Source organism: Lycorma delicatula, chromosome 12 (genome assembly GCF_047948215.1).
Source record: "Lycorma delicatula isolate Av1 chromosome 12, ASM4794821v1, whole genome shotgun sequence".
Taxonomy (NCBI): Eukaryota; Metazoa; Arthropoda; class Insecta; order Hemiptera; family Fulgoridae; genus Lycorma; species Lycorma delicatula.
In genome coordinates this window covers 57,843,985-57,858,216 of record NC_134466.1, presented here as the reverse complement: position 1 = coordinate 57,858,216, position 14,232 = coordinate 57,843,985, and the positions used below count along the sequence as shown (strand labels likewise).

General features: G+C 28.1%; 1 protein-coding gene across 1 annotated transcript; it reads right to left on the bottom strand.

The window, feature by feature from the left end:
- Positions 1-256: 256 nt before the first annotated feature.
- On the bottom strand, positions 257-13,423 carry Archease (protein archease). The gene is made up of 4 exons (XM_075379739.1): positions 13,264-13,423; positions 11,205-11,229; positions 3,388-3,592; positions 257-480 (listed from the first exon to the last, which is right to left on the bottom strand). The coding sequence occupies exons 1-4, from the start codon at positions 13,313-13,315 to the stop codon at positions 292-294; spliced, it is 471 nt and encodes a 156-aa protein (XP_075235854.1). The 5' UTR covers positions 13,316-13,423; the 3' UTR covers positions 257-291.
- Between the last annotated feature and the right edge of the window lie 809 nt (positions 13,424-14,232).

The following is a 14,232-nucleotide window of genomic DNA, read 5'->3' as shown; positions in this document are numbered from 1 at the left end:
TTCCAACTTAAATATCACTCAGTGTAAAAAAAATACATATAGATTTGATTGAGAACCTCCTTTTAATGAAGACAATTAAAATATTTTCTCAAAAGCCTAAAATGAAAATATTAGTCAGGCAATTGGAAAACATGAAGAGGATATATGGTAACACTATTTTGATGACAAAGTATATTACATCATTTACTGGAGATAACAGTTAAAATTACATAAATTAAAGCAAAAAAAAAAAAATCTTATAAAATAAAAGACAATATTTCATTTTATAATTAAATTTATATACTGTATATTTCAAATATCAATAATAACAAAGACTTCAGTTTTTCCATTGTCATCATTATTTTCATGAACTTGCATATTAGAATATGTTATAGCTTTAACTTCTGTACCTTGAGGATGCTTCCCCAATGTAAATGTTTCACCAAAACCTCTCGCTTTAATTTTAAATTCTTCTCTATTAAATTCTAATATTTTCACTTTCTGAAATAGGAAAAAAGTTAAAATTAAATTATCAGTTAAATTCTACAAAATATATCTTTATATATATATTTCTTGTGTGCGTGTGTATGTCACTGAACTCCTCCTAAACGGCTGGACCGATTTTGATGAAATTTTTTTGTGTGTTCAAGGGGATTCGAGAATGGTTTAGATTCACAATTTGGTCCACTGGAAAATGTTTTTTTTAATTAATTTTTTATTTATAAGTAGTTGTTGATTTTGAATGTTTTACATTGGATCCGGCAGACTGCACTACCATCGCAGTATCGAATATTCAATAATATTCTATTTTAATTTTAGTTTGTCCCGACAGTTGGTGCTGTGATCAAATTGAGAAAAATATTTTGTAATTTTGTGTTACAAAAAATCATGAGAAAACAGTTTTTTAATAAATAAGAGGCTAATAAATCAGATGGAAATGTAAACAAAGGAAAACTGATCAGATCAATGCAAGATGGCTGCTGTCAAACACAACGACCAATCACAAAGAGCCCGTATGGCCGTTGCCAATGTAAACAAAATCACAACTGATTAAGTAACAAGTAGGCAGCACTGTGATCTCGTTTAGAATTGTGCACGTATTGAGAAATATTATATTATATTATTATTTATTGAAATAACGTTTTAAGGTGTAATTAAAAAATATACATTGTGCAAATTTATAAGATACAATACTGAAGTGAAAATGTTTTTTAAATTTATTTATGTGTTGTTGATCTTGGGATGGTTAAGGTTCACAATTGGGTCTGGTAGGCAGCGTGTGGGTCTGGTAGGCAGAGCTGCGATCGTGTTTTAGAAGTTTTTTTTTTAATTTTTGGTTTATCAACGGTAGTTGGTGCTGTGATTGGATTCTAGGAATTTTTTTATTTTGTTGCTTTTTCGCATATCAGTTACTTGCGTCGTAGCTTAGTGTTGTTCTTACATTAAAATTTGTATTTTTAACGGACTACTGTGTTTAGAGAATAGTTTGAATTAAATCCAATAGGTAGTGCTGTTCTGACAATTGGATTTATTTACATTTTGAATTTTATAAAGTTAAAGGTGAAATTTTATAAGGTTCCGTAATGTTTTGTAAGTTTCTTAATGTTCAATATTAATTGTAATGATTTTGCAGCCACAACACTTTTCGCTAAAAAATTATTTTTCATCGAATACTGTGATTAGAGAGTGGTGTGAATTAAATCCGATAGGTAGTGCTGTTGTTTTGCCATTTGGATTTATTTACATTCTGACTTTTATAAAGTGAAAGGTTAAATTTTGTTAAATTGCTAATGTTCAGTTTTTTAAGGTTTTATGAAACTTTCAATTGTTGTCATTTAATCTGTATGTATACTCAGATCTAACAATAGCGAAGCATTGTCAAGTCTGCTAGAATTGCACGCTTATGGAGAATATTATATTATATTATTATTTATTGAAATAACGTTTTAAAGTTTAATTAAAAAATGTACATTGTGCAAATTTGTAAGGTGCAGTATTGAAGTGAGTATTTTACATGATTTTTCATGAATTTTAATGATGTATACATGTGCATTCAATAACAATCAACTTTAAATTGTCAGTTCTCATTTGATTCTATGCAACTTATGAAGTATTGAACGGCTCTTTGAAAATAAAAATTTAAGTTTGTAAAATAAATTATAACATTTATAAAATTAAAATATAAGTTACTTATAATATAGTTTAAAGTATATTTAAAAAATTGAATTTATAATGTTTTAGCTGATTAATTTTATAAAAAGTTTTCTAAAATTATTTTTAATTTACAATTATCTAAAATTAGGTAAAATAGATGATAAAATAAAGAATGAGAAAAATGATAAAAATTTCTACTAAAATTTTAACTACATTGTTTTTTACAGTGCTTTAATTTTTTTATTAATTGATTAATTAAGCTGTTACATGGTTATGAAACATCAAAATTATTAAATTAAAAAAAAAATATGTAGGAGGTACTTTTTTAGGATGATGTTAAGTGAAAATTAGTAGTAATGTGGATGAAAATTTATTAACTACACTAATTATTAATTTTATGACTGTTTAAATTTTTTAATTCAATTTTCATCGGACATCTCAATATTTAGAGGAAATAAATATTAACCATACTACACATAATTAATCAATAAACCCATTACAATAATACAACAATCACAAACTGATAATATCATACTAATAGTCATTTTAATGAAATTTAGAACACATTCCTGCTAATTTTAACTTAATTAAGTTACTTATATTTATGTGTGTGCATTTATTACAGAATAATGCCGCGTCAGGACAACGTCTGTCGGGTCCGCTAGTGTGTATATATATATATATATATATATATATATATGTCCAAGATAAAAGTATAAGTTAGTAAATAATGTACAATAATACGAATGTCTTCTGTAGGAAAAATCTACTCCACAGGTAAAAAAAAATATATCTACTTCCTCTCCCCAACTTATTAGTGATTTCATGACATGTTCTTCCATCTTTTATCTTAATAGAACAGTCAGATTTAAAACGTTAGGGTAATGCCCAGCATTCAAGATGGAATATCATGGAACTTTAAAACTGATATAGTCCTGAAGTGGATTTACTGTTTTGTTTGCATGAACAATTTTTCAAAAATGAGGGTTTTCATAGTTCAACAAAGCCGTTTCATTCCACAGTGTTAGCACAACCACTGCATTTAATTCGTTCCATTTTTAGTGTTACATTAAACATTTTAAAGTTATTGCCAAGTAATTTTTTATTATTAAGTTACATAAGCCAAATTAACTTTTAATCAATAACAAAGGATGTTAATTATTTTTAAGAAAATAACTGAATTATACCAACTATCTAATGAAATGTATACATTTTATAATAATTAAATTATTCAAATAATATCTTATAGCCTACCCTTGCTATGAAGAAAGGTTCTACACAAAATATATATAAAAATTCATCAAGAAAATGAAATAATAATGACAGCATATCATGACCTTCAGCTTCAATATCCTGTGTATCTTTCATTTCAACATATTCAATTTCAGTCATGTACGCAAACATAGCATTCGCACATTGTTCAAAAGCTTCAACTAAGTCATCGCCCCACGAATGGATCCTAAACAAAATTATTTAATTTATATAATTAATTCATTATTTTATACGTTACACATATTAAAGTAGTAATAGTAAATTTTTTCGATAACATTTTATTCTAAATACTGTTAAACCAATTATCAACAATTCAGTGAACCAGAACAATATACTCACATTTCATACCGTATAATGAGTCAAAGAATCTGTTTGATCAACTAACTTGTTTGCATAAATCTGATGATACTAGTATGGGTATCAAGAAAAAATATGAAGCTTACTAGTGAGCCAATGGAACCTGCTCCAGTAAATTTCTGAGGGATGTTCAATACTTAACAGGAAAAACTGATTTGGAGAAAAAATGATTTATTCAATGACAATGAAACTTACATTACTTTTCAACACAGTATCCACCATCATTTAGACACTTGTCCCACCTATGAGCTTTCTGACTCCTGCAGAGTAAAAGTCTCTACCTTACTGTTTGAACCATTCGTGTATTGGTTTTTAATCGCTTCATTGTCAAACTTCTTGCTGTGTAAAAAGTCTTTGAGCAAGTCAAACAAATGAAAATCAAATGGGAGCGAGGTCTGAGCTGTAAGGAAGATGTGGCAACACCTCCCAACCCAACTTCTCAAGCGTTCTCCTGTTCTCTGAGTAATGTGGGAACGCACATTGTCATGAAAGAGAATTACACCTTTCGAGAAAACGCCCTGACGTTTTTGCCTTATTGCAGGCCTTACTTTCTGTTGGAGCATGTCAGAATAGTACTTGCTACTCACAGTGCATTGTTCTTCTAAATAGTCACTAAAAATTGGGCCTTCTTAGTCCCAGATGACTGTCAAGATCACTTTTCCAGGTGATGTGCGAGTTTAAAATTTTTGTTTTAGTGGGTGAATCTGGATGTTTCTACTCAAGACTTTGCCGTTTGGATTCAGGCTCAAATGGTGTGTTCACATTACATTAATCTAGAAAGTCATTACTTTCCACTTCAAACAAGTGCAAATCCAAGTGTCTTTATGGACTTAAGTCAACTGTCATGGAACCCATCTTGAACACATTTTGCAATAATTAGGAACATCATGAATGACTGAATGCGCGGTTCCAACACTAATATTACACAAACTAGCAATTTGGGAAACTTTGACTTGCTTGTCTGTGAATTAGATCATTTATGCAATTTTGCAGCGTGGTAGTCGAAACTTCTCAATTGGTCTTCCAGAACAATGGAGATCAGTCACACTAGTTCTGCCCAAATTAAACTGTTCCACCCACTTATACATGTTACTGCAGTTTAAACACTTTTCACCATAATGATTCAACATTCTTGACTAAATTTCCACTGGTTTTACACCTTCTTATAGTAAAAATCTTATCACTTAACGCTGCTCTTCCAGCGTATATGTTTCAAGTGGAGCTGACATTTTGAAATCGGTAAAAAGTTATGTTTAGATTAATTATGATCGAACGCTGATTAAATATGTTTCCAAGGTTGCCAACTTGACCCTCAAAAAATTTCATTGTCATTGAGTGAACTATTTTTTCTCTACATCAATTTGTCTCGTTAATTATTGAACGTCCCTCATACTATCCTTTTAACAAAATATAATGTTCCGTCATTTTTTTGTAGTAGTATACTTTGTTCTGCTAATTTATTGTACAATAATTGTATGCAGTAATAGCAAATGTATGTGAATAGTAATAGTATAATACTATATGTATAATAATTTTGAGTAATAATTTACAGAGTATTACTCAAATTAAAAAAAAAATTATAAATTAATTAATTAAATTTCAAAATTAAAAGAAAATAATGCATTTGAAACTTCTTAAATTAGAATTACACATAATTATTACTTTTATCATAGACAATTAATAGAATTTGATAAATTTAGTTATTTCATCAACAATTCTTCTTATTTTTATTTTGACATTATGGTGATCCATTGATAAATCACAATAACTTTAATTTAGGCCTAATTTTAAATTTAATATGATATTATTATATAATTATACAATTATTATATATTATTATATTAATAAGATAAGACACCTGTCTAACGTATTGACCTTCTACTTTCTTAAGTTTTCCACAATAAGGGTTACAATGCGATGCAAGTATTTCAGTAAATCTATTTTCACATATCTTTGCTGGTGTCAAAAGTGACACTGTGGATGCCAACAAAACCTTTTATTTAAGAATGGGATTCAAATCTAGAAGATATGGAGTAATCATAACACTTGATGTTCATTTTTCTTTACAAATTTATAAAAAAAAATTATAATTTGTATTTTCCTTTGTTTTCTTAATTAAACTGTACAGTTCAGGTTTCAGAGTAGTGAGAATTGAATAGTGTTTATGTAACAACAGTCCAGTATTTCTTGTTTTCTTGTATTGATATAAGTAATTTATTATATATCTTTTAATGTATTATGATATAATTGTCTGTAATTATGTTTGAGAATATTTTTTTTTTTACTTTTTCTAAGCCAATTTTAAGTAATTTTCTGGATCTATAGAACTGTGATAGTTATCACTTTTTCCACATGTTTACCAGGTTAATAAAGTATTAAAAATAAACCTCACTTTTCCACCAGCATGTATTGTGATTATCTATTGTCTTTAGAAATTGGAGTTTTTAAACTGTTCCCTGAACCATCACACATGATTTAGTAGAGGTATCATTGACAAAATTATCCTCATCAAGGTACACAATCTACCTATAATTGATTCTGAATTTTTTAACTGTTTCTAGATGTTGTATTTTTTTTAATCTTATATATTGCCCTTCTCATTACAAAATTTCATTATTTCCAAGTTTTTTTCTATTTAAAATCTAATTATTTAATTATTCTTAAGCTGGTTTTAATTCCTGAGAATTTTATTGAATCTTTTAGAGATAATCACAATATTACAGGGGAGCAGAAAATGTTCAGACCCCTGAAATTTCCCCCAAACACAATTTTTTTGGTCAGAAATTTCTCCAAAACTAAGGTGAGGGTTTATTACGTTTTACCGACCACTTTATTGTATGCGATGAATTATAAAAAGAGACGTATTAAAAATACATGGGTTGCAAACACTTAATTTATTCAAAAAATTATCTTATGAACAAGAAATACATTAATAATCACAACTCAACAAATACAATTGTCTATTATTGGCTGTATTGTAATTTCTCATTCTCTCCTAGGGAATGGTTTTATAATGCTCTACACATGGGGAGCAATGTAATGTGCCCATATGTTCTGCTAAGTATGGCATTATCTGACAGATGTCTGGAAGCAATTTGCTTTCCCAATTAACTTGAGTTTTGCTTCAAATTCTTCACTTATCTCAAATGTAGTGCTGTCCTGGACAAGTGAACTGGATGGGCCTATTTCAATAGTTTTAACCTGATTCGATTTTAATAGTTCATCAACCTTTTTTATTAAGGCCAGATATCGCCTGATTTATAGTTGACAACTGTTCAAAAACATTAGAATGAATAGTTTGGCCTGTTAGAGATGGACACATTATTGCCAACAAGGACATTGTTTTGCCCACAAGATAAATCATACAAAGTGATTGTGATTCATCAAGTTTTATTTGTTTTTTTAAAGGTTCACTGCTACTTATTTCATCACAGTCACGAGTTTTTATTTTTAAAAATACAGAAATACTAGCTTGATCTTTAGTTCTTGGTTTTTCATTTGGGTGTTTATTTACAAAATGATTTCCAAGTTTATTTTGATGTAAACTGTGCATTTTGTGACCGGCAAAATGCACAGTTTACATCTTGCTTACTTTTAAATGTCTACATAGTTAATGTATAATTACGATATCTTATACTCACTATACTGTAAATTGTGTATATCACTTACAATTAAAAGCTACTCTTACCTACTTCACTATTAAAAGAAAACAATACGCTTGCATCTGGCCAACTAATAAAAACAAAGAAACACTATTGCCTATCCAAAAGCAACTAAATGAATAGTGCAGTAGAGAGGAGATGAGATGCACTCATGCATGCACATACTGGTGACCACAATGCATCCCTTACCTGTAACAATTTGAGTCTACGAGTCATCGCTCACCAGGAATGACATTGCTACCTTGTTCTCATTATGCCTAACACTCAGTACTATGAATGTTTCTTTTCAAAACTTGGTAAAAGATCAATTATTCTAGTTAATAACTGTAAAAATGACGTGAATACATCAGTTCATATTTACGTAGTGATTTCTATTTTTCATGGCTGGTAAACATTTCTGTTAAATTTCCCCAGACAGCCCAAATTTCTCCCAAACCACATTGCATGTTCAGATACATTCTGCTCGCCTGCAATATTATAACAACTTCTTACATATTTTATGAACTTAATCTACAGTCCTTTTCACTACTTTCATGTTGAAATCATCTAACCCTATGAAAGTTTTCCATGATTCGTATGCTTTCTCGGTATACTGAAAGAAGATGAAGCCTCCAACAGATTTCATCATCTTTACAACATTATCATCTTTTCTTTATCACCATTACATCAAAAAAAAGGTTTTGATGTAGTTTTTTTAATAAATCTTTATTATATTTTTATATTTTCTTATTCTCTGAACTTTGAACTTAAAATCAGAATACTTAACACACAGCTGTTGTTCTTTCTTCACAAATTTGAATTGCAACAGTATACTGATTTCTTTTTACTGAATTTCTAAATCTATCTGTTTTTTTTTTAATTTGCTGAATTAATTTTTTATGTTTCACTATGGATTCAAGTTGATTAATTTCAGATGAAACTAAATAATATAGAAAAATAAATTCTTACTATAACTACACAAAACACTATCAAAAGGTTGAAAAAAGCCAAAATGGCACCAGTGGAAACATACTCTAAACAAGTAACAACTAAAAGTTACTATTTTGAAGTTGTCAACTTTAGTTTAACATAATTTTTATTATTTATTTTGTATATGATGCTTGCTATCAATATATGCCAACTATTTACCAGGTCGTTTAAAAAGAAAGTAATTCATCTGTTACAATTAATTATTTTACTTGACATGAAACATTCTCAGATTATGCATCAATAATTGTTTGTGTATTGGTTTATTATTTTTAAATACTGAATAATAAATGTCATAATAACTAAATATTAATCTTAGTAATAAAATTAAAATGATAACAAAATATGTTTATTGATCTTCACAAAATTTATTTTTAAAAAAAATGATAGCTGTTTCAGTACACAGTACCTTCCTCAGATGTTATGTACAAAATAAAAAAAGTGATACGATACAAAGAAAAAGATAAATATAAAATCTTACTATTACTTTTCCAAAAGAATTAAAATTACTGGTTTCGAGGGTATTATTACCATGGAACAATTAAATATTACCATTACAATTGTAATGGCAAATATACAGTGTAATGAATATCAGAAAGCAAACATTAAATTTCATCATGACACCTACACAATATCTTCTTATATTAAATAGCTCGCTGTAAAATTCTATGAACACTAATCGTTTGTGACCTAGTATCCCACTAATTTACTCAAATATTCAAATCAACACTACAAAAGTTATTTACTTTTGAACAAGAGATTTTTTTAAACACTATGGAAAAGAACCTTTTTGTAAAGTTTACGTTTTCAAAAGTTATACATATATATTTTTTAAATATATTAAATTAACATATTAAATTATTTAATAATTCAACAACAAATTGATATATATAAAATCATTTTTTTTTTAATAAGTACACATGAATGCTACCAAATAAAGTCCCATTTTTTTTTCAAACTGTAGATGTAGTTGACGGTGATAAATAATTTTGACACTTAAAAATTATAAGAACTATTTTTCAACTTACATATCACTTGAACGTTTTGGGAAACAGATAGCACTTTATGTTCCATATTTTAAAGATTCTGAACTGCTACAGTCCTTTAGATATCAAACTTTCCTTAATACTGTAAATAAATTAAACGGAAACAAATACCCAACTGAACAGTACAATAAATCTGAACTAACCAGAGTACAAAGATCAATGGTCAGAACAGATCTGATTGTTTGGAAATGACTATAGTAGTACTGAGTATACTAGGTAGTAGAACTGTACTGTTAATATGACTAAGTATAAAAAATATAATGTGGGCTGTTCTAAAATAAAAAGGACAAAACAGGCAGTATTATTCTAAGAAACAAATGGACGTTTTTACACTTCCTCAACAAGTCATAATAATGTACAATTTATATTGTAATTTGTTAGAAAAATGTAGAATTTTTCTTATAATTCAAAATATTAACAGAACATAGTACTAGTAGTATAGTTCACTCAGAGTACATATTCAAGAATGGAATTCTGCTTGCTTATGCAGTATTGAAGATTGTTAAATCCATTGTTTGAATTTCTAATAAATATCAGAACATTTATATAAAGATAAATTAAAATGAAACATAGCAGATCAATTTGTCTGTTCTAATTATGTATATAATTGCATATCAGAATGCCAAGTCAAGTGAAGTACAAATGACATTTAGCCCTATAAAAGGCACCTTCACTTGGTTCACTACAGAGATTAGGTGTATGTGGACATCAATTGTTAACAACAGTTAACAAAAGATCTCCTTCACAATGGAAGGAAAAATTAAACTTCATCTGTTGTAGTTATAAAATGTCCTTAAATTCAGGAAGAGCTAATTAACGTACAATTCTTTATAATCCATTAGTTCTTAGCTGATTATAGCTTAGCAGGTCGTTACAATGGCTACAAACAAATGGGCAATGTACCCAATCATGTAAACTGGACTTTGATGCATATGGTTGTGGGGGCCATGTGTTAATGAATTAAATTAACAAATCACTAAAAATAAACATAGCTAGAAATAACAACAGTTATTAAAACCTACACCATAAAAGATAAAAATCACTTTTTCAGAAGCAGTACATCTGTAAATTTTACAGAAGTTTTATACATCTCTAAGTTTGGGATATTTAAAAATATTTGTGTAATATTAGCCCAAAAATAAAAAAAACTTCCAGGAAGTCTGTTATTCAAACCAGATCTAAACTAGTGAATTATTTCTTTACATTTCGTCAAATTGTATTTTATATACTTAAATTTATAAAATCTAGTTTTATGTTCATTATGTATGTTCAACTTTTAATAATAAATAATTTATTTCACGTAAAATATTAGTTTGATATTTGTTATTAAGTATAATCTCTTAAAAAAGACACAGGACATCATAGATGTGGTGGCAAGATTTAAGAAATGAGAATAATTAAACGACAAGGAATTTTATCAATAGAAAAACTAATTTTTAATATAGGGAAGCAAATACATAGCATCATAAGTATGGAATGTTAAATTCCAACAAAAACTGGATTGAATGGGGAAAAAAGAGCGGGTGGCACATAACAAGTAAGTACCAAACTTTCAATAAAAATAAAAAGAGGTAACTAATATAACACTAATCAAACAAATATCTCATCTTGTTTTAATTTTAATATCAACACAAAAGTTAGGAAGGAAGATTAAATTTATAACCATAAGGATCAACTGCAATGTTTCCATCAATACAGATAACAATTTAAAAATGCTATGTGACATTTATGCCTTATACAGTATAAAATTTAAAGTTCTTATACTTACTGTACATCAGCTGTGTGATCCAGATCTGAAAAAGAAGTAAAACAGATTATACCCAACTAAAAACATTTTTTAAAAATCAATTATTAGGTAGCAGAGATTACAGCATTTTACAAATGGCTGTTAAGACCAATTACACTAATACAGAGTCTTGCAAAATAGTAATACTGAACAATTCACTTGTACAGAATAAAGCAATTCTGAAGGAATGTTTACAGGATTTATAGAAGCATCTATATCCAAATAAAAGAAATTAGACAAACAAAATATATACTGGTAAGCATGATGAAACACTCAATCACTTTTTTAAATGTTAAAATGATTCCAAATTAGGTGGAAACATAATCTAATTACAATTTAGCTCAACATTTATCATGATTTATCATTTATCAACAGCACTGTTTTTAATGGCACCAATCATACAGTGATTAAGAAAACCTTTAATATGTTATTGAATAATATATTTTTTCTATGTTGTTTGTTTACTGTTGTTTTACCAAAAATTAATAAATAAATCCTTTATTTTAATTATAATTGTACATTATATAAATTGCTAACGAATGATATTCCACAAATGACAAAAAGAACTGCTCAAGCATTTGTTTGTAAGGGCCAAGAGGAAACTGTTATAAAAATTTTATCAGAGCAATATACCAGCCACACAAGTGGCTGTGATCCACAGGTCCCAGGATTGAATCTCAGAAAGGCATTTTTCACACACTACAAAATTTCCATTTTCATACTTCAACATACAAGCTTCTGTGCTCAATTAATTCATCAGGCAAAAAATAATCAGAAGGGATTGAAGTCTATTTTAATGAGTACAAATATTATATAAATCAAACGGTGACAAAAATATGTTGGATAATAAATAAATAAAATCAATACAGAATAAGAAAACAATTTTGAAGGCATTACTACCAAAATACTTTAGGTTATAAAGTATACAGAAGTTCAGGTTTATTTATATATTTTTTTTACTTGAAAAATTAAGTTTAATATTTTTTTAATCACAGTTACTACTTAATTTAATTTTAGATAATTGGGCAGATCTGTTAGATCATCAGCTTAATTAAGAAAAATGTAAACTTCAGCCCTTTCTTGAAAGTAGAAAAATTATGCTGTTTAATGCAAAAATATTTCTTTAATCTGCTTTCACATAAATGAATCGATTACTTTTAAGTATAAACAGCCTGTTTTTGGCACTGATTGGATATCTGTAAATATAAATGTTTGGCGTGACATTATTTTAATATATTATACATCTGTCTACATCAGTCATATTTAAAAGCACCAAACAAAGAACATTTTTAATTGTTCAGGCACGTAAAGGTTGTGAAATTTTATGTAAAGGTAAAGGTAAATTTTTATGTAAAATTTAAAACTAAATGAAATGTATAAAATCATTCAACATAAAAATTACCAGTAACAAAAATATATAATTAGTATAATACTTATTAACGATGAACAACAGAACAAAACATCTGCCTCAATTTAAACAAAAATTAAAGTTATTTAATGAACACAATAACTTGCAACAGAAAATCAAATCAAACAGTATAAACTGAAAATAGATATAATGACACTATATTTTATTTATTTCATTAAAAGATTTTGGTCATGCTTCTGTAGTATTATTGTTTCATTACTAACTTCATCACCACTTAACTGCCTGAAAATTGCTTCATAGTTTATAGCGAAAAGAATTAAAAGCACCCAAACGATTTGATAATAGTAGAAAACATACAATCTATAATCGAATAATTACAGAACAGGGTGCTTGACTTTTTACAAATAAATTTATTTTTTTGGGGGAAAAAGATTGTTTTCTTATTACAGCTATTAATATAAAAGGATGCTTATATGTAAAGAAACTTCATTTTAACAAAACTATAAAATTAATATACAACAATAGTAGTTTTTTTCTCAAAACAAGCATCAATATAAAGAAAATTCTTTATACGAAAAATCCTTTTACTACAATGAATAAAGTAAAATTTTAATTTTATTCTGTAAAAGCATGCATAAGGAGATATTATTTTCTATCAGAAAATATGTTTACATTCATATTTTTTTGGTGGAATAAACCAGTCATCTTCGGTAATATTAGCCATGTTCACATAAATATTCACAACAAACTTTTAAAAAACGTGCACATATTAACATAACATAACCTATCCTACAAATCTATGCGTCAACCACAAGTTTCTGTAAGACGAAATTATTTCTCTTCTTCGCGCACCCTTGCGACAGTAAATAAAAGTATTTTGTCATCAAGTCATCTCAATTCTGTATATAATTAAGATGCTTGTAAAAGAGTGTTATGCCTGAAAATTCATCTTAAATGACTTTTGAGAATAAATTATATTCTAAATAAATATTATTTTAATTACTGAAAATGTTTTTTGCGTCTTAATTATTTGAGTATCCCTCACATCTATCAGATTTGTCCATAAAACCCACTGGGTTGGTCTAGTGGTTAACGCGTCTTCCCAAATCAGCTGATTTGGAAGTCGAGTTACAGCGTTCAGGTCCTAGTAAAGCCAGTTATTTTTACACGGATTTGAATACTAGATCGTGGATACCGGTGTTCTTTGGTGGTTGGGTTTTAATTAACCACACATCTCAGGAATGGTCGAACTGAGAATGTACAAGACCACACTTCATTCACACTCATACATATCATCCTCTGAAGAATTATCTAAACGGTAGTTACCGGAGGCTAAACAGGAAAAAGAAAGAAAGATTTGTCCATAAAACCTTTTCTCCCCACTTCAATAATGATTATCTGTATGTATACAAACCTAATTATTAAAAACATGATAAAGTTTTTACAACATGTTTACGTTTTAATAGAGCTATAGTTGCGCAGCAGGTTAACTGCCGGCAGTTTTTTCGAGTCACAGCCACTTTTTTCATTATTTGGTTCATATGGTGTAAAAATTTTAACTGTTATTCAAATATCGGTATTTAACGATTTAATAAATTTTATATTGTTTTATAATGTGTTCTTTTTTATTTACGTGTAGAT